Source organism: Stenella coeruleoalba, assembly GCF_951394435.1.
Source record: "Stenella coeruleoalba genome assembly, chromosome: 1".
Lineage (NCBI taxonomy): Eukaryota > Metazoa > Chordata > Mammalia > Artiodactyla > Delphinidae > Stenella > Stenella coeruleoalba.
Genome location: NC_137169.1, coordinates 115,650,918 through 115,671,107, shown reverse-complemented (window position 1 = coordinate 115,671,107; position 20,190 = coordinate 115,650,918). Strand labels below are relative to the sequence as shown.

The 20,190-nt window shown below is 41.8% G+C and overlaps 1 protein-coding gene across 2 annotated transcripts in view; it reads left to right on the top strand.

Annotated features, from left to right (window-relative positions):
* The window catches only part of CD84 (CD84 molecule), a 34,761-nt gene extending 23,330 nt beyond the window's left edge, over positions 1–11,431 (top strand). For both annotated transcript variants that reach the window (XM_079935170.1, XM_079935171.1), the window contains exons 3-7: positions 5,264–5,515; positions 5,915–6,034; positions 6,692–6,724; positions 7,895–7,992; positions 10,682–11,431. In XM_079935170.1, coding sequence (XP_079791296.1) covers positions 5,264–5,515; positions 5,915–6,034; positions 6,692–6,724; positions 7,895–7,992; positions 10,682–10,747 — 569 coding nt within the window. In that variant the 3' untranslated portion in view covers positions 10,748–11,431. The remainder of the gene's footprint in view (positions 1–5,263; positions 5,516–5,914; positions 6,035–6,691; positions 6,725–7,894; positions 7,993–10,681) is intronic.
* The last annotated feature ends 8,759 nt before the right edge of the window (positions 11,432–20,190 follow it).

Sequence of the window (20,190 nt, the reverse complement as noted above, 5' to 3'; positions counted from 1 at the left end):
CTCTCCATCTGTTCGGGTTTTTTTGTTTGTTTTTTTTTTGTTGTTGTTGTTTTTGCAGTACGCGGGCTTCTCACTGTTATGGCCTCTCCCATTGCGGAGCACAGGCTCTGGACGCAGGCTCAGCGGCCATGGCTCACAGGCCAGCCGCTCCACTGCATGTGGGATCTTCCTGGACCAGGGCACGAACCCGTGTCCCCTGCATTGGCAGGTGGACTCTCAACTACTGTGCCACCAGGGAAGCCCTCTCCATCTGTTTGAATCATGTTCAATTTCTTTCATCAGTGTCTTATACTTTTCTGCATAGAGATCTTTTGTCTCCTTAGGTAGGTATATTCCTAGGTATTTTATTCTTATTTTTGCAATGGTAAATGTGAGTGTTTCCTTAATTTCTCTTTCAGATTTTTCATCTTTAGTGTATAGGAATGCAAGAGATTTCTGTGCATTAATTTTGTATCCTGCTACTTTACCAAATTCATTGATTAGCTCTAGTAGTTTTCTGGTGGTATCTCTAGGATTCTCTATGTATAATATCATGTCATCTGCAAACAGTGACAGCTTTATTCTTCTTTTCTGATTTGGATTCCTTTTATTTATTTTTCTTCTCTGATTGCTGTGGCTAAAACTTCCAAAACTATGTTGAATAATAGTGGTGAGAGTGGACAATCTTCTCTTCTTCCCACTCTTAGAGGAAATGGTTTCAGTTTTTCACCACTGAGAACTATGTTGGCTGTGGGTTTGTCATATATGACCTTTATTATGTTGAAATAAGTTCCCTCTATGCTTACTTTCTGGAGGGCTTTTATCATAAATGGGTGTTGAATTTTGTCAAAAGCTTTTTCTACATCTCTTGAAATGATCATATGGTTTTTCTCCTTCTATTTGCTAATATGATTTATCACATTGATTGATTTGCATATATTGAAGAATCCTTGCATTCCTGGGATAAACCCCGCTTGATCATGGTGTATGATCATTTTAATGTGCTGTTGAATTCTGTTTGCTAGTATTTTGTTGAGGATTTTTGCAACTGTGTTCATCAGTGATATTGGCCTGTACTTTTATTTCTTTGTGACATCTTTGGTTTTGGTATCAGGGTGATGGTGGCCTTGTAGAATGAGTTCATCAGTGTTCCTCCTTCTGCTATATTTTGGAAGAGTTTGAGGAGGATAGGTGTTAGCTCTTCTCTAAATGTTTGATAGAATTTTCCTGTAAAGCCATCTGGTCCTGGGCTTTTGTTTGTTGCAAGATTTTTAATCACAGTCTTAATTTCAGTGCTTGTGATTCATTTATTTATACTTTCTATTTCTTCCTGGATCAGTCTCAGATGGTTGTGCTTTTCTAAGAATTTGTCCCTTTCTTCCTGGTTGTCCATTTTATTGGCATATAATTGCTTGTAGTAATCTCTCATGATCCTTTGTATTTCTTCAGTGTCAGTTATTACTTCTTTTTCATTTCTAATTCTATTGATTTGAGTCTTCCCCCTTTTTTTCCTGAATGAGTCTGGCTAATGGTTTCTCAATTTTGTTTACCTTCTCAAAAGACCAGCTTTTAGTTTTACTGATCTTTGCTCTTGTTTCCTTCATTTCTTTATCATTTATTTCTGATCTGATCTTAATGATTTCTTTCCTTCTGCTAACTTTGGAGTTCTTTTGTTCTTCTTTCTCTAATTGCTGTAGGTGTAAGGTTAAGTTGTTTATTTGAGATGTTGCTTGTTTCTTCAGGTAGGATTGTATTGCTATAAATTTCCCTCATAACACTGCTTTTGCTGCATCCCATAAGTTTTGGGTTATCATGTTTTCATTGTCATTTGTTTCTAGGTATTTTTTGATTTCCTCTTTGATTTTTTCAATGATCTCTTGGTTATTAAGTAGTGCATTGTTTAGCCTCCATGTGTTTGTATTTTTTACAGATTGTTTCTTTTAATTGATATCTAGTCTTATAGTGTTGTGGTCGGAAAACACACTTGATATGATTTCAATTTTCTTGAATTTACCAAGGCTTGATTTGTGACCCGAGATGTGATATATCTTGGAGGATGTTCCCTGAGCACATGAGAAGAAAGTGAAATCTGCTGTTTTGGGAAGGCATGTCCTATAAATATCAATTAAGTTCATCTTCTTTAATGTATCATTTAAAGCTTGTGTTTCCTTATTTATTTACATTTTATATGATCTGTCCATTGGTGAAAGTGGGGTGTTAAAGTTCCCTACTATGATTCTGTTACTGTCAATTTCCCCTTTTATGGCTGTTAGCAGTTGCCTTACATATTGAGGTGCACCTATGTTGGGTGCATAATTATTTACAATTGTTATATCTTCTTCTTGGATTGATCCCTTGATCATTATGTAGTGTCCTTCTTTGTCTCTTGTAATATTCTTTATTTTAAAGTCTATTTTGTCTGACATGAGAATTGCTGCTCCAGCTTTCTTTTGATATCCATTTTCATGGAATATCTTTCCATCCCCTCACTTTCAATGCGTATGTATCCCTAGGTCTGAAGTGGGTCTCTTGTAGACAGCATATATAAGGGTCTTGTTTTTGTATGCATTCAGCCAGTCTATGACTTTTGGTTGGAACATTGAATCCATTTACATTTAAGGTAATTATCCATATGTATGTTCCTGTTACCAGTTTCTTATTTGTTTTTGGGTTTGTTATTGTACATCTTTTCCTTCTCTTGAGTTTCCTGCTTAATGAAGTTCCTTTAGCATTTGTTGTAAAGCTGGCTTGGTGGTGCTGAACTCTTTTAGTTTTTGCCTGTCTGTAAAGCTTTAAATTTCTCTGTTGAATCTGAATGAGATCCTTGCTGGGTAGAGTAATCTTGGTTGTAGGTCTTTCCCTTTCATTAATTTAAATATGTCCTGCCAGTGCCTTCTGGCTTGCAGAGTTTCTGCTGAAAGATCAGCTGTTAACCTTGTGGAGATTCCCTTGTATGTTATTTGTTGTTTTTCCCTTGCTGCTTGTAATATTTTTTTCTTTGTATTTAATTTTTAATAGTTTGATTAATATGTGTCTTGGCATGTTTCTCCTTGGATTTATCCTGTATGGGACTCTCTGCACTTCCTGGACTTGATTGATTATTTCCTTTCCTGTATTAGGAAACTTTTCAACTATAATCTCTTCAAATATTTTCTCAGTCCCTTTCTTTTTCTCTCCTTATTCTGGGACCCCTATAATTTGCATGTTGGTGCCTTTAATGTTGTCCCAGAGGTCTCTGAGTCTGTACTCAATTCTTTTCTTTCTTTTTTCTTTATTCTGCTCTGAAGTAGTTATTTCCACTATTTTACCTTCCTGGTCACCTATCCATTCTTCTGCCTCAGTTATTCTGCTATTGATTCCTTCTAGAGAATTTTTGATTTCATTTATAGTGTTGTTCAACATTGTTTGTTTGCTGTTTAGTTCTTCTAGGTCCTTGTTAAATGTTTCTTGTATTTTCTCCATTCTTTTTCCAGGATTTTGGATCATCTTTACTATCATTATTTTGAATTTTTTTTCAGGTAGACTGCCTACTTCCTCTTCATTTGTTTGGTCTGGTGGGTTTTTACCTTGCTCTTTCATCTGCTGTGTGTTTTTCTGTCTTCTCATTTTGCTTCACTTACTGTGTTTGGGGTCTCTTTTTCACAGGCTGCAGGTTCGTAGCTCCCATTGTTTTTGGTGTCTGTCCCCAGTGGCTAAGTTTGGTTCAGTGGGTTGTGTAGGTTTCCTGGTGGAGGGGACTAGTGCCTGTGTTCTGGTGGATGAGGCTGGATCTTGTCTTTCTGGTGGGCACGACTGTATCTGGTGGTGTGTTTTGCAGTGCCTGTGACCTTATTATGATTTTAGGCAGCCTCTCTGCTACTAGGTGGGGTTGTGTTCCTGTCTCGGTAGTTGTTTGGCATAGGGTGTCCAGCACTGTAGCTTTCTCATCATTGAATGGAGTGGGTCTTAGCATTGAGATGGAGATCTCTGGGAGAGCCTTTACTGTTTGATACTACATGGAGCTGGGAGGTCTCTGGTGGACCCATGTCCTGAACTCAGCTCTCCCACCTCAGAGGCACAGACCTGACACTCAGCTGGAGCAACAAGACCCTGTCAGCCTCATGGCTCAGAAGAAAAGGGAGAAAAAAAGGAAGAACGAAAAAATAAAATAAAGTTATTAATATAAAAAATAATTATTAACATTAGGAAAAATTTAAAAAGTAATAAAAAAAGAAAGAAAGAAGAGAGCAACCAAACCAAAAAACAAATCCACCAATGATAACAAGCACTAAAATCTATACTAAAAAAAAAAAAAAAAAGAAAAGAAAGAAACCGGACAGACAGAACGCTAGGTCAAAGCTATACAGACAAGATCACACCAAGAATCATACACATACACACTCGCAAAAAGAGGAAAAGGAAAAAAATACATATATCTTTTGAGAAGTCTGAGGTCTTCTGCCAACGTTCAATAGCTAGGTGTTCTGTAGGAGTTGTTCCACATGTAGATGTATTTCTGATGTATTTGTGGGGAAGAAGGTGATCTCCACGTCATACTCCTCCTCCATCTTGAAGATCTCCCCCCTTTCAAATGCTTTGTTGAGCATTTATATTCCTAGCCAACATATGGTTGCAACTGATGAAGGAACCAACATGAGGAGTGGATAAACACAACCAACATATATATTGGTTGCTATTTTCATTTAAGTTCAGTAATAAGAAAAAAGTGATTGAACAAAGACATATATTGGAACTTCACTTGTTCATCAATGACGTGAGCAACTTCTTTGCTGAACTGGATAGTGGTTTTCCAATGCTGGAAGAACATTTCCAATTTTTTGTGTGCTATTCACAATATAATGGCTACAGACAGGATGCATTGTTATTTTAATCTGTTTCAGTACCCTCTCCTCCATTGCTTTCTTAAGTCTAGTGTGACAATCAAGAAAACAATAAGTCAAGCCCTAGTTTGCAGCATTTGCCAATTTCTTTGGTGTAAATACTCCCACTTTGGTTGATTTTAAGACCTGCAGAGTTGGGAAGGTTTTGTATTGATACATCATTACAAGGGATAGATACAATAGATGTAAATAACCTCTAGAGCATAGATTATAGTAAATTGTCCCAAAAAAATTAGTAAGTGATGAGTTTTGAAGAGTTATTAGACTTGTTTTTAATATAATTTATTTCATTGTAAGTTTTTAACATCCATCATGAAAATTTCTGAAAATTTAACAGTTGACTCGCACAAGCTGGTATAGGCCAGCTCCAGCTTACCACTGGCTCATGTGTTTTCTCCTCATAGGTCGGCTTGGAAAGCCAAAAATTACTCAGAGTTTAATGACATCTGTGAATAGGACCTGCAATGTCACACTGACATGCTCTGTCGAGAAAGAAGAAAAGAATGTGACATACAGTTGGAGTCCACTGGGGGAAGAAGGCAATGTTCTTCGGGTCTTCCAGACCCCTGACAACCAAGAGCTGACTTACACGTGTACAGCATGGAACCCTGTCAGCAACAATTCTGACTCCATCTCTGCCCAGCAGCTCTGTGCAGGTAACCATCTCTGTCCATCTCTCCTGGAGTCTCAGAAATCACTCTAACCTGCTGCAAGGCCTGAATCGGCCCTAGTTCTCCAGGGAAAGGTGCCTCCCTTATGCCAGGGCTGGACTCAGGGGAATTCTCTTCCCAAGAAGCCCTGGAAAAGAATCCAAAGTCTTCTGGGTGATGCCGGGCATTTCAGGGTGTTCTGAAGCAGCCCCCGCTCAGCTCCCCAATTCAGTTTCTGATCTTGACCTTTAATAGCAGGAAGTAGAGTTTCCCTCGGAGCTTTGGCACTCCCCTCTATCCATATTGAGTGTCCTTCAGGGGAGTGCCCCTGAATGTGGACAAGCTTGCCCAGCCTCTAAGGCCTATTTCCTGAGAGTCAAGTCTCACCACATCTTCTATTTCCAGACATCGCAATGGGCCTCCATACTCACCGCACTGGGCTGCTGAGTGGGCTGGCTGTGCTCTCTCTGCTTCTAATCATTCTCCCTTCAGTGATTTTGTTCCTTTTGCACAAAAGAGGACAAGGTAAGGTTTTCTCGGAAGTTAAAATGTGGAAATGCACCTGCCTTCTTCCTTCTTCCTGGGACTGAAGTCATTTATCCAAGGTGGGATGTCCTTTGTTCCAGGGAATTAGCCTTCCTAAAATCCCCAGCCCCTCACCTTACTATCTCCCAGAAAGATGGTCCCGAGGACTATATAACATTACCCTGAATGGTCTTCAAAATATGTTACTGGGATCACCAAGGTGTGGTGGGCCCAGAACTTGGGTTTGAGTTTAGCACTGCCATTAACAAGCAGTGCTTCATGGGAGACATGTCTTTACCTCTCTGACTCTGTGTTCTCACATATGAAATGAGGTTTGGACTAGGTCTCCAAGGTCACTTCCAATTCCATCAAAACTGTGACCTTTGAAATGTCATTGAGGGACATGTACTAATTTTATATTTCATGGTTGTCACTAGATCCCTTTGGGTCCCTCTGGATCATTCTGTAATTGTAACCATTCTCAATTCAGAAAACCTGATCTGGGGCGCTAGGGGATCGTTATACCCTCCTATTCCTCCTAACTCCGTGTCCACCCAAAATCTTGCTTTCCCACCGATCGTAATAACAAGCCTGTATGTAGCGAGGCTCTACATCTGATTCCATGTTCCTGACTCTCCTTTGTGTCTGATTCCTCAGGTTCCTACTTGAAGATCTTCAGTAAGAACCCTGGTAAGTTCTCAGCCACGAGTTTCCCTGTATGATGGAAGAGATGCATTCACAGCACAGTGATTAAGCCTAAGCTTGTACTTTGCAGGCAGTCTGGGATGAAGGTGCCAGCTTGACCATTTATCAACTACCAGTTATTTTATCACTGTCTCAGTTTTCTCAGTTGTAAAATATGCATAAAAATAGGATTGCTGCATATACTTATTAAACGGATTTAATGAATTACACATATAAAATACTTGGCCCAGTGTCTGGTACCTCGTAAGTACTCAGTCAGTGTTAGATACTATACTTACAATTGACCAACCTGGGCTTGGCACAGAAGGAGGCATTCTGGGGGCAGAGAGTTTGTGACATGAACTGTAACTCAAATGGCCTCATGATGGGGAGAAATCACACAACCTGCTATAATATCACTCAGCTCAGGCTTGTTGTCTGCAGATATGTTGGTGCCCTGGAATATGAAGGCCCCAAATTCTGGCTATCTCTTTTCAACTTGACCCTCAAATGTTCCATGTTGGGGCAAAGAAAAGCAGTACACTGGGAGGAATTCCCACGAATTCTTAAAAGTAGGAACTTATCTCTCTTGTCTGCTGCTCCGTGACCTCATACATGGCTTGGCATGTGGAGAGAGCTTAACAAATCTTTGACTCTGTGAATCAGTCAAGCAACGAATATTTGTGGAGCATCTACCACAGGTCTAACATTGAGGTGGTAAAGGAAAGGTGTGCACCAGAAGAGGCCAACACAGTGTATAACTAGAGGGAATCGTTCTAGTCAAAAAATTAAGACCCTCACATGAAAAGAAAACTAACCATGCAAGGCAGTGGATGCTAAGTGCCAGAGACACTAAGACCCTGGGTGGAAAAGCTACCTTCAGTGCCCCCACAGGGATTGGGGAGAATCTCTTTACCCTAATGTGGGCTTTGGAGCAGAAAAGAATTCCCACTGAGCTCTGGGTGAAACCTGAGCCAGGTGTCTCCCATACCACATGCCATCCCTAGAAAAGGAAAAGACAGTCAAGGATCCAAGCATCCATCTCAAGAGGATGGGAGTCATTTAACTTCTTGGGGTTTTATTTCTTCATCTGAAAAAGAGAACATTAGAATAGATCACCTCGAAAACTTCATCCACATTTCACATACTGTGGTTCTATGTTTGTTTGTGACACAGATGCTGCCTCAAAGAAAACAATATACACATACGTCACAGTTCCAAGAGACACCCAGACAGCAGAGCTCAGGATCTATGATGAAATCCCCCAGTCCAAGGTGAGGTGGTGCTACTTGTGGGTCTCCACCACAGGCCCCCAGGACAGGGAGTCATGGGCAGCAGGCACAGCCAAGAGCCTGATGGGGTCCAACCAGGAAATACCAGGTCAGGGAAATGATGCCATGAGTCTTTCTATGAGGACAAGAATGTGGTCAAGTGTCACCCCATGACAGCCTCCCGGGGTTGAAGCCTCATGCTTCCACATGAGAGCCTCACTCCAGATTAGATGAGAGTCATGACTAAGAGCAAAGCACCTTCTATAGGGGACCCACAACAGGGGAGTCCCTGATGTGAGGTGAGAGCTGTTATGTGGCCACTGACAGGTGAACAAGTTGCTAAGCGGGGTTCAAGGACACAGAACTGAGAGAGGTCCCCTTGAACTTGACTTCTTGGTCTGGCTGTAGCAACAGCTTGCTTTCCTCAGGCTGCTTCACTCTGTTCCACAGCCTCCCCTCTCGCCTGACTTTTACCTGCCTGTCTCTCCCTCACCTCCACCCTGAACCAGGCTTCTACATGGTATTGCCTTTCTCTGTGCCCCCACCAGCCTGCTCTCCTAAAGTCTCCAAGGAGTGAAAGGGAAACTGAGGTCTCCCCGGTCAATCCAGCCTTGTACTTGGACTGATAGGTCAGCTGGGTCCATAGAGCCCATGGAAAGCTAAAATTCTGACTAAGCAAGACTCAGTCTGACCCCTCCTCTTGGCTCCTGAAGATTTTGCCCAATGGCTGCCAACTGTCCCATGCTCACCCCCACCTGAACCTGATCCTCTCCAAAGCTGGATGGAACCAAAGTTGAAGCTGGAGAGGAGGCCACCTAGTGAAAGTGCAACCAGGGAGGGCTGATGGGCAGAAGCAGAAGTAAGAAGGGGGACTCATAAGATTTTGCCTGGGCTCCCTCACTGAGGGAAGATGGGTGTTTTACACGTGCTCCCCACCAAGGAGAAGCCAGTGAACGCGATTTATTCCATAGTGCAGTACTCTGATAAGGTAAAGACTTTCTGATTTTTAGCCCTGTTGTCCTGTCTATTCCAACCTTTCTGCTGTATCTTGTCTACCCAACCAGGAGTCAGCTGGTTCCCTTGGGACTCTATGCTTCTCAGGATTAATTGCTGAGGGCCTTGGTCTCATTCCACACATGCACACAGCCTTACTCCCCAGGTCCATGACCATCCACAAGCTGGCCTCCTTGATGCTGATCCCACACTTTGTATGCAGGAGCCCCTAGGCCTCTGAACTACAGTGTGGAAATTCCAGCCTCTATAACATCCAAGGCCATTGCTAGCTCACAGTGTGGAAATTAGAAAGCAGGTGTCCCCCACCTTCCCCCTACCCTGGGCAGACACAGGTCCACACCAAGTGCACAGTAGAACACAGGGGCAAGTAGAACACAGGCTGAACCCCAGTTCCCATTTGCTCCCTCAGCAGACCCTCACAGTGTGCAACATGCCCAACCATTTGTAGAGCTCTAGTGACACTCACATTCCCTGTGCCTCAGTGTCCTTCTCTCAATTATGCAAAGAGAGAAGGTAAGTCCTGATCTTTGACAGGACTTTCAGTTTGGGGAATCTGGTGAGGAGTTGATACTGTCTGAGGGTCCTGATTTCTGCTACAGTAAGGACAGCTCTGGGGTATCTGGGTGAATCAAATATTTTGGAAGTGTTTCTGTTTAATAGCTGAGCTAACAGGTAGGAAGCTAATCATGAAAAATAAATTTGAACCCGGAAGTCTCGGAGGAAAGGGATAATAATGATAACAAATGAAGAGTGAGAAGAAATATCGGGATACCAAAACGGAATGCAAATGAATCCATGAATAAGAATTAAGAGCTGATTCTATGAGGCATCTATGAGTTGGCCAAGTAGGAAGATCGTAAGGGAACTCAATGCACAGGTCATTTTGAATGTAAAGATAAGCCAAGTGTCCTGGAGAACAAGATAAAAGGACCTTGACTTCCTCAGTGATCAGGAGATGAAAGGAGGGAGAAGGAAAAGGAGGTGAGTGAGGAAAGAGGAGAAGGAGGGAAAAGGAAGGAGAAGCAGGAAGTGGGAAGCAAGGTGTCCACATGTTTGAACCAGGATTGGAAGGAGAGTGGGAGGAAACAGAGAAGAAAATACCACTGGAAAAGACTAGACTTGAGGGATTAATCAGGGACTCTTGGATTGAGACATCTCAAAGTAAACCCTCTAGACAAGTTGGATGACAATTATTAATTTGGATAATGTGTAATTTAAAACCTAGGACTCTGCAAACCAGTGGGAGGGTTGTCTGCAGTATTCTAAGTAACTAGAGCATATGACACCAGTGGAGGTGACTCACCACTAAATATAGGCCAAGGTGCAGTTACCGGGGTACAGAAGGAATGAAGGCTGAACTAGGAACATGGAACATGGGTAGCTTGAGCCTGGATGCTGCCTCAAGCCTATAATAAAAATCAGTGCAGATATCCACATTCTCTACTGCTGCTTTTTCTAAGCTAAGAAGTTGATTACCCAAGGGCTTCCAAATTGGGTGGCTGGAACAGAGGTGAGGGACTCAGCAAAGGGCAAGGCCCTACTACCCCAGTTTACCCCAGAACCAGGGAAATCTAAGGCATCGGTCTGTGACATTTGCATGACTCTAGAGGACTCCTCGTGAGACTGGAATTCCCTACCAGCACCTTTCAGTCAACATGTCCTCCTCCCTTTTGTGCAGATGGGGAAAATCAACACGCAGGACAGCAAACCTCCTGGGACTTCAAGCTATGAAATTGTAATCTAGGCTCCCAGATGGAATTCTCCCCATGGAAACTGAGCTACAACCATACCTACTGGCAGATGCTCCAGACCTAGACTTGCTCTGCCCAGAACTTACCTGGAGATTGCAAATCACCAGATCCCAACACGTAAGCAAAGAAGCAAACACTTTGTTGCTGGGCATAGCTCATGCCTAGATAAGCAAATGGATACATGCCCTTTCTGAAATTGCTCCCTTCCTGATGAATGACAAGGAATGTCCTTTGGCACAGTGCTTCCCACCCTTCTTCACATCGCAGCACATGGAGAAAATATTTTTGTGGCCCAATGGGGTAAACAGTCAAGATTGCTCATGGCTGGAGGCTGTTTATGACCAGAGGTGATGACTCTTCCCAGCAACCCCATATGTGAAGGATCCACATTTTGCACACCTGTAATCTGCCATGACACACCACTTAGGAGCCTCTTCTCACACTCAATATATGGGAGGAGCCCTGGTCCATGGCTTCCCCAATTCCACACAGCACCTTGGGCAGATGAGCCCCTCACTTGAGTACATGGCTTGGCGTGTACTGCATTTCAGTCTCTGTTTGTCCCTTTGCCTGGGAAACTTTGTTCAGGGTATACCTGGCTGGACCAGCCCAACCCTATATAACTGTGTGGCATGGGAAGCCATCAGAGTTGTAGCTCTCAGCTGTGCAGACACAGTCTCCCAATAGAGTGTTGGAAAATGCTCTTTCTGTAGGAACTAGACTGCTAGGGCATTTTTCTTCAGGCTCCACTTCAGAAACCTCATAATATATTTTTTCTGGCCAAGTTTTCCTTCTATATCACTCTGTGATTGTTAATTTTATGTGTCAACTTGATTGGACCATGGGATGCCCAGATATCTGGTTAAACATTATTCAGGCTGTAAGTGTGAGGGAAGAGGTAAACATTTGAATTGGTAGACTGAGTAAAGCAGATTAATATTCCCCTCCAGTGTAGGTGGGCATCACCAAATCCACTGAAAACCTGAATAGAACAAAAAGGCAGAGTAAGGGAAAATCCATTCTCTCTCTCTGCCTGTCTGAAATGGGACATCAGTCTTCTCCTGCCTTAGGACTTGCACATGGACTGGAATGCCCACGATCAGCTCTCCTGGTTGACAGGCCTTTGGACTCAGACCGGAACTATACCATCACCTCTCCAGCTTGCTGACTACAGATCTTGGAATTTTTCAATCTCCATAACCACATGAGTCAATTCCTTTACAGCTATTTCCTGTTAGATCTGTTTCTCTGCAGAACCAGGCTAATAGACACTCCAAACAGCCTCATCAAGAAGAAGAAGCCAGGGCTTCCTGGTGGCGCAGTGGTTGAGAGTCCACCTGCCGATGCAGAGGACACGGGTTCGTGCCCCAGTCCGGGAAGATCCCACATGCCGCGGAGCGGCTGGGCCCGTGAGCCATGGCTGCTGAGCCTGCGCGTCTGCAGCCTGTGCTCTGCAACGGGAGAAGCCACAACAGTGAGAGGCCCGCATACGGCAAAAAAAAAAAAAAAGAAGTAGAAGCCATATCCAGTAACCTCATTCTCTAAAAGGAATTGCTAAGCTATATTTCTGGCACTTTAGGGGAACCCAACCATCAAAACAATAGCCCTTGAAGGAAGCAGTCATTCTCTAGAGGGAACTTCGTAGATGACAGTATAGATGATGAAATTGGATTCACCTCAGTTCCTAAGGCTCATCCCAGAAAGTCGTGGAGTTCAAGCTGATGTTAATGACCCTCCCTCTTTCCTTGACAACACTAAGGAGGAATCACCTATGGCTAAGCAGAACATTGAAGTAAGCATTTGAAAAATTGTTTCCCTTAAGTGTTAGCAAACATAACCAGCTAAATCCTAAAACCCCATGAAAAATCCCAGGCTGGATAGCAGAAATAAACTGCATTTAGGCAGAATGAAGTTGTTAGTCCCCATTAATGGGTCCATAGAACCACCTAGCCCTGACTCTCATTAGCACTGTGTTGGGGGTTGCAAGGCCTCCAAAGAGTAAGATGAGCATGATGTCTGCCCTGGTCTAACTACAGTACAAATACTACAGTTAAATTCTGAACTACATGCTACAGAGAGTGGCATGAGCTAGCACAGTCAGAAAAAATCTTATGGAGGAAGTGCTGCTGAAGCTGGACCTCAAAGGATGGATGGAATTTGGCAGAGAATGAAGAAGACAGAAGGCATCCAAGTGAGGAAGGCATGAAAGAAAGAAAAGGACTGGATCTGTGTCATGTATTTGGGATACCTCCCTGATATACCATGCATGTTCACAGTCTCTTGCCTGTGTGTGGCGCAGTGCTCAGCTGGAATGTATGCCCCCATCCCCTGTCCATTTACACATCCTTCAAGACCCAGCTCAAATGTCACCTCATCTATGAAGCTTTCCCGGATATCACTAGTCAAATTAACTATGGTTCTTTTTGCACTCCTTCCCCCACCCCTTTGGTCTTTCTGTCATTAAAACTCATTTCATTCTACCTTACAGTATAGATTATTATTTGTTTCCCTCTATGTTGCCCATTACTTAAAGGCAAGGCCCGTGACTTCATGATCATGAAGAGGTAATAGAGGTAATAGCTTTATTCATCTCTGCATCTACCGCCAGCCAGCATGGTGTCCTGTACCTTGCTTGTGAGCTATAAATGCTGTTGAATAGAATTGAAAGTGACCAGCCAGCTTGCAAAGAAGATACATATTGGAAATACTGATGGATAGGAGCCAATAAGCACAGTGGAATCGAATCATGGCAAGCATTACATATCAAGAGGCAGACATCAGAGGCTATTCCTAGTATAAGGACACTTTGGAGGGAGAAGATTTTCAGAGTTAGACAGACCAGCTAAGACATCAAGTGATGCAATGAACCAGGTGTGAAGAGGTGTAAGGCAGTCACCCTAGGGAAGGGTATGAAGGAGGAAATAAAAAAATGTGGTCCTAAAGGATGAAGAAGTTCCAAAGTCACACTAACAGGCTGTTTTTTCTAAAATAAAAGTACTCTTTTATGTGAGTTGAGGGATTGCTCCTGAATATCTTCATTCTGTAACTGCTGTCCCTGCCTTTCTCTGGTGTGCTCACTCAGTCACATTCTTAGTATACTAACACCCCAGTGGAAAGGTGGGGTGGGAGAGAAAGGAAAGAAAGAAAGAAAGAAAGAAAGAAAGAAAGAAAGAAAGAAAGAAAGAAAGAAAGAAAGAAAGAAAGAAAGAAAGAAAGAAAAGAAGGAAGGAAGGAAGAGAGAGAGAAAGGAAGGAAGGAGAAAGAAAGGGAGAGAGAGAAAGAAAGGGGAAAGAAAGAAAGGAAGGAAGGAAGGAAGGAAGGAAGAGGGAGAAAGGAAAGAAGAAAGGAAAGAACCAGAGATAAGTGTTCCTTAGGTCTTCCAGGAGAACTAACCTGGGATGGAACCAGTGCACAGAAATTCTTCAAGTGGGCTTTGGGACTCAGGACCACCGTGTTTGATTCTTTCCTGTGAGTCTTCTGATTTATGAAGACGTAAGCTACTTACCCCATTCCCAAGGGCTCAGTTCTCAGATAATCCTTCTGTAAAATGACTGTGATCTTATTTTCCCCTTCACATATTTCCATACAACCTAAATTATGAACAACAGGTCTATAAAATCAAAGTATTCTTTCAATGGAGAGGATCTTGTATCAGACAAAGATGTGCTAGTTTAAAAATGTGCATTGAAATTGAAATCTCAGGGGCAGGGCCCTCTAGTGGAAAACAGAGGTAAGACAGGACACTCCCTCGCAAGTCAGCGTGGGCTTTACCAGGGAACTGAGTTAATGCCTCTCAGAAAAAGAAAGTGAAGCTGATTTAAAATGAGAGTTTTTTAAAGCTATAGAACATTATGAACTGCACAGCCCACAAGAGAAGAGCTGGACTGGGCCACCTGTGGAAAGTGGTGCATAGGAAGGAGCCTGGCTGGTCCAGGCTATGTAAACAGAGAGCACTTCTCATGGTTACTCCTGGAGAAAAGAAATGACCGGGCTATATTTTCTTCAAGATCCATTACTTTCCTTCTATTTGAATTTTCTCTGAATTTCACTTGATTTGTAAAATTTTCTCGCATGTAATTAGTGACAATACCTATTGGCTGTAAAATGAAGCTTAAGGACACAATAGGAAAAAGTGTAATGAGTGGTCACAAATGTGGGCTCTGATGCTAGAGTACCTGGGTCTGAATCCTGGTTTCTTAGATATGTGACCTTGGGCAAGTTATTTTAACCTCTCTGTGCCTCAGTTTGCCCATTTGTAAAATAGGGATAATACTGGCTCCTACCTTGTAGGGTTGGTGTGGGGATTAAATGAGGTGTTCCGTGCCTGCACACAGTAAAACCCTGGATCATTATATTAGCTGTTCTTATAGGCCTGAAACCATCATAAGATGCTAAACCAAAATTATGAAATAAGGTTCTTGTAACACAAATGTATCTGATATTGTGCTAGATTAACATGGTATATCAAACTTTTAACTCTCAATCCTCAACTCAATACCTGCTCCTATTATTTCACTTATTACACTACATCTTAATTACTTGATAGCATACCTGTCTCCTCAACTAGTGAGAGCACAGGGGCTATGTCTGAATAGTAGTGATGGAAATAAAGAGCTATTTGAGGGCAGGGAGCCTGTATTAGTTAATTGAGGGCTTACTTTGTACACCAACTGCTACACTAGATGCTGTAAAATAGAAATTAACTCTTCTAGTTTACATTAAGGCTGAGGGAGTAAATACCTTAGCAAAGCCAGTAAGCTTAGGAAGACAGGATTTGAACTCAGGACTTCTTGTCATCAAGGGCTAAGTACTTGCAGTCTACCATGCTGCCTCCCTTTACCTGCTGTGGATTCCCAACACCTGGCACTTTGCTTCAAGTATAGCACACACCTGGCACCTTGCTTGACACATAATAGGTGGCCCACAAATATCTGTTGAATGAATATGTACATATAATAATATTTTAAAGACAATAACTGCAACTCCAAGTCAACATGTTCATATATTAATTCCATTGTTCTCTGGATAACCACCCAGCTTTCCTTTTGGAAACAGCCATTAAAGAAGCTTGGATAGAAGCCCTCTCTGCATTTTGGACAGCAAACAAGGAATCCAGGTCTTAAACATTTCTGATGAGTTGTTACAAAATGAGAAAAACACAGTGTAAATTTCCGCTATTTACACCACAAGAAAAACAGGAACAGAAGAGGTAAGAACTGGGGAGCTGTGCTATACTAGTTCATGGTTGAGAAACAGCTACGCACCTTGAGATTTTAATGATCCTCCATCCAAGTGTGAGGAGCCCTTGATGGTTTTTCATATAAAAGTGTTAATACATTTTGACAAAGGCCCATTAGTAAAAGTCCGGAATTTCTGATTTGAGGAAGCAAAGTAATGACTAGTACATTCTTTAGAGGCTTGTAGACTTTGAGAAATTTATTTAGAGGATGCATAAGAGAACTATCCTCTCTTCGGATGATAATTATTATCATCACTCTTGCTGGCTGATTGCCCAGGCAGTTCTGAATAGCCCTACACAAGCCTCTGGGTTTAGCTGCATCAACTCTGGGACCTGAAAGTGGCCATATCTTTGCAAGTGGGAAATAGAGATTTTTTTCTTATGAGGTTTTATCATAGGCAGATAATTACATAAATTATCTGTCAGGGAATTTTTTAAAATACACATAATCTCAATCACTAATTTATAATCTATATTTCCAACTGTTTATGGGTCATTTCTGCATGGATGTCAGAAGTCATCTTAAATTCAGTGTGCCCAAAATTGAACTCACAAGTCTTTCCTTGACCTCCCCAACTTGCTTTCTGTCTGTTTCCACTGTGCTAGTTAATGGCCCACCAAATCATAATAGCTGACACTTACTGAGTGCTTACTATGTACAATTCCCATCCTGATGTTTTATATGTATTCACTCATTTAAAGCCCATAAGAAACATTAAAACTTATCTACCCCCAAAATAGTTGCAATCATCCTCCATTTTACAAGTTAAGAAGCTGAGTCACAGAAAGGCTAAGTAACTCAGACAAACAAATATTAAAACCAGGAATCAATTCCTAGTCTTCCAACTCCAGGGGCTGTGTCCTGAACTGCTATTCTTCACTGCTTCACCAGTCAGCTGCCACCCAAAGCAAAAAAATCTTTTATCCTCGAGTCTTCTTTCTTTCTTCCCATCACCTCACCTCCCCACTACATCTAATCAGCTATTAGGTCCTGTCAATTCCAACTCCTCATCTGTCATACAGAGTGAAGTAAGTCAGAAGGAGAAAAACAAATACCATATGTTAACACATATATATGGAATCTAAGAAAAAAGAATGTCATGAAGAGCCTAGGGGTAGGATGGGAATAAAGACACAGACCTACTAGAGAATGGACTTGAGGACATGGGGAGGGGGAAGGGTAAGCTGTGACGAAGTGAGAGAGTGGCATGGACATATATACACTACCAAAGGTAAAATAGATAGCTAGTGGGAAGAAGCCGCATAGCACAGGGAGATCAGCTAGGTGGTTTGTGACCACCTAGACGGTGGGATAGGGAGGGTGGGAGGGAGGGAGACGCAAGAGGGAAGAGATATGGGAACATATGTATATGTATAACTGATTCACTTTGTTGTAAAGCAGAAACTAACACACCATTGTAAAGCAATTATACTCCAATAAAGATGTTAAATAAATAAATTAATTAATTAAAAAAAAAATTCCAACTCCTCTATTTGGCCCCTCTCAACCATGTCTCCTCAATCTGTCTAATTCTCAAACACACCCTCCCTCTCTATCCCAGTCTCTCAGTTCATTCCTTTATCCTTTATAACCTGGGCTGCTATCACACAAAGAGCAATCTTTCTAAAACATGGAAGTTATCACTTCATTTTCCTGTGGGACCAGACTCCTTAGCAATCTAACCTATCAGATTTTCCAGGCCCCTCACCTGCCTATTCCCTAGGATCCAGCCACATAGAATATCGTGGGTCCATAAACTCACCAAATCCTTTCCCACTCCCATGCCTTTGCCCATGCTGCGTCCCGCACCTGAAATGCCTTTCTCTCCATTCCATCTCTGGCTCTTTCATATTTCAAGGATCAGACCAAGTATCCCCTCTTTGTGTAGCCTTCCAAAACCTCCCACTCAAAGCTAAATATATAGCTCCTTATTTACACTCCTGCAGCATTTAGTACATAAGTGCATAATAGTAGCATTTATCATATTCTTTTATAATTATATAGCTGTGGCATTTTTTTAACTGTCTCCCCAACTGGTCAATAAGTTGTTTTGGCTCAGAAGACTTTCTCCTCTTCTTTGTGTCCACAGTACCTAATAAACCTTGGATCCTCAAAAACTTGGATTAATTAATACAAGCATGAAGATTATGCTTACTAGTAGCAAATGCTGCTAAACCTATTTCAGAAGCCAGGTGCCATGTTTGTAACAGGGTATTTTATCCTTTCTACATGTTACCTTTTATTTCATGTATTTGTAAATTTCTATGAATAAAGTATTGTCTGCACCTTGTAAGTGCCTAAGAAATGAGACTACAAGCTCCATTTCAGCAAGTAAACACACGAATATTTGATGATACATCTATTCTGTTTGTGTCTTACTTGGCTTTTTCAGGAAAAGAAGAGATAAAATAAGTAGCTGAAACATCAAAAACTATCAACAATATGATAAAGGCTCTGTGCAGCTGAGAACTCAGACCCTGAATAGACACAAAGTTACCATGGATTGAGGTAGTCAGACAGAGAATGGGGAAAAGGAAGTCTGCTGTGAGAGAGATGACCAGGATCCTGAGAGAAGGTGGAAAACCTAGAGATAAGGAGGACCAGGACCAGAAACAAGAAACCAGAGCACAGCAGATGCGTATGTCTAGAGGTAGAGCAGGGAGTTCTGCCTTGATCATCCTAGAAACAGAGAAACTGGGCACTTAAATCATATGTTTTGGGGTCCCTCTCCCTCTAGTATAAGAGTTTTGTCTTATTCACCTTTTCAGTAAGAGCGCTCATCACAGAAGCCAATGCCTTAGGAGAGCTTAATAAATATTTGTTGATTCACCTTGTTATAAAGCAGAAGCTAGCACACCATTGTAGAGCAATTATACTCCAATAAAGAATAAAGATGTTAATAAATAAATAAATAAATAATTTGTTGAACTGAACTCGGATTGGGACCCAGACATCAAGAGTAGAATAGAAGTCCTGGAAACCACTTTGAGTCTGTTTCTAGGGAATTTGAGAGTAAGATTGTATAGGTCACCCACAGTGCCACTTGGAGAAAAGGGATAAAAGGACTAGGTTTTTCAATGACGAGACTAGGGTGCGGTTCCCTCAGAACTATGGGTGCAGGGCCTCAGGATGTTTTGTAAAACTTTGAAGAAATGACTTGCTAAGAGGTGGTATGTGAGACAGCAAACAGTATCTTCTAGATCTGAAACCACTTCCTTTACTCTCTACTTATCAAAGAAGCTTCAGATCCTCTGCTCTGAGCAACTCTTTGCAAACACGCTTGGGCTCCCAGCTCCCACAGTTACATCTCTTCATCCGTTTTTTGTTGGGCTGAAATGGAACCACTACCCAGAACAATTTCAGTGCCACCTGTGTAGCAACTTTATAAACAGATACAGATAATCTTGAGAAGATTTTTTTAAATTTTTGGTGGTGTTTTTCTAGTGCTCTCTGAGGTCCTGGCACATTTCATTTAATTTAATCTACACGTTAGCCTTAGGACTCTCCCTCTGTCTGAAATGCTTTACCACCCACTCCGTACCTTCACTACCTCTAATACACACTTCACTTAGTTAATGCCCAGTTATCCCTCAGGGCTCAGCTCAAACGTCCCTTCCTGAGGGAAGTCTTCCTGTTCTTCAATCCATGTCTGATGCCCATTTTTACTCTCATTATACTAGATCTCTTTCCACCACAGCAGTTTTCAAATTTTGTCTTTAAATATTTCTCCTTGTGATTATCTGATCAATGTCTCTGTTTCCCCACTAGACTGTGAGCTCCATCAGGGCACAGATCACACCTGATTTTGCTCATCATTTGTAACCACAATGTCTGATCTTGTGCAAGTTACAGAGGAAGTCCTCAATGTATAATATTTTGATTAACTAGTGAAGATGCAAAAGTTTGTACAGCTTTTAACTGTCTTACCTTACCTGGAATGAGTAATTCTTTGGCACATGTCTCAATGACAAAGCTATTTATTCCAAAGTATATTCCCTTAATAAGTTTCCAACCTTCAGATGGAAATGCAATAGAAAAATACTGGCTTTACTTCCTGTGTATAAAACATAATTAGGAATTAGAAAACACAGAAAAGAGTTAACATTAACAATGTGGGCCTAAGACTGCTATCCTTTGAAAGGTGTGCTTACAAGGTTGGCCCTTGGCTGGTGTCTCGGAACTTGGATTTGGGGAGA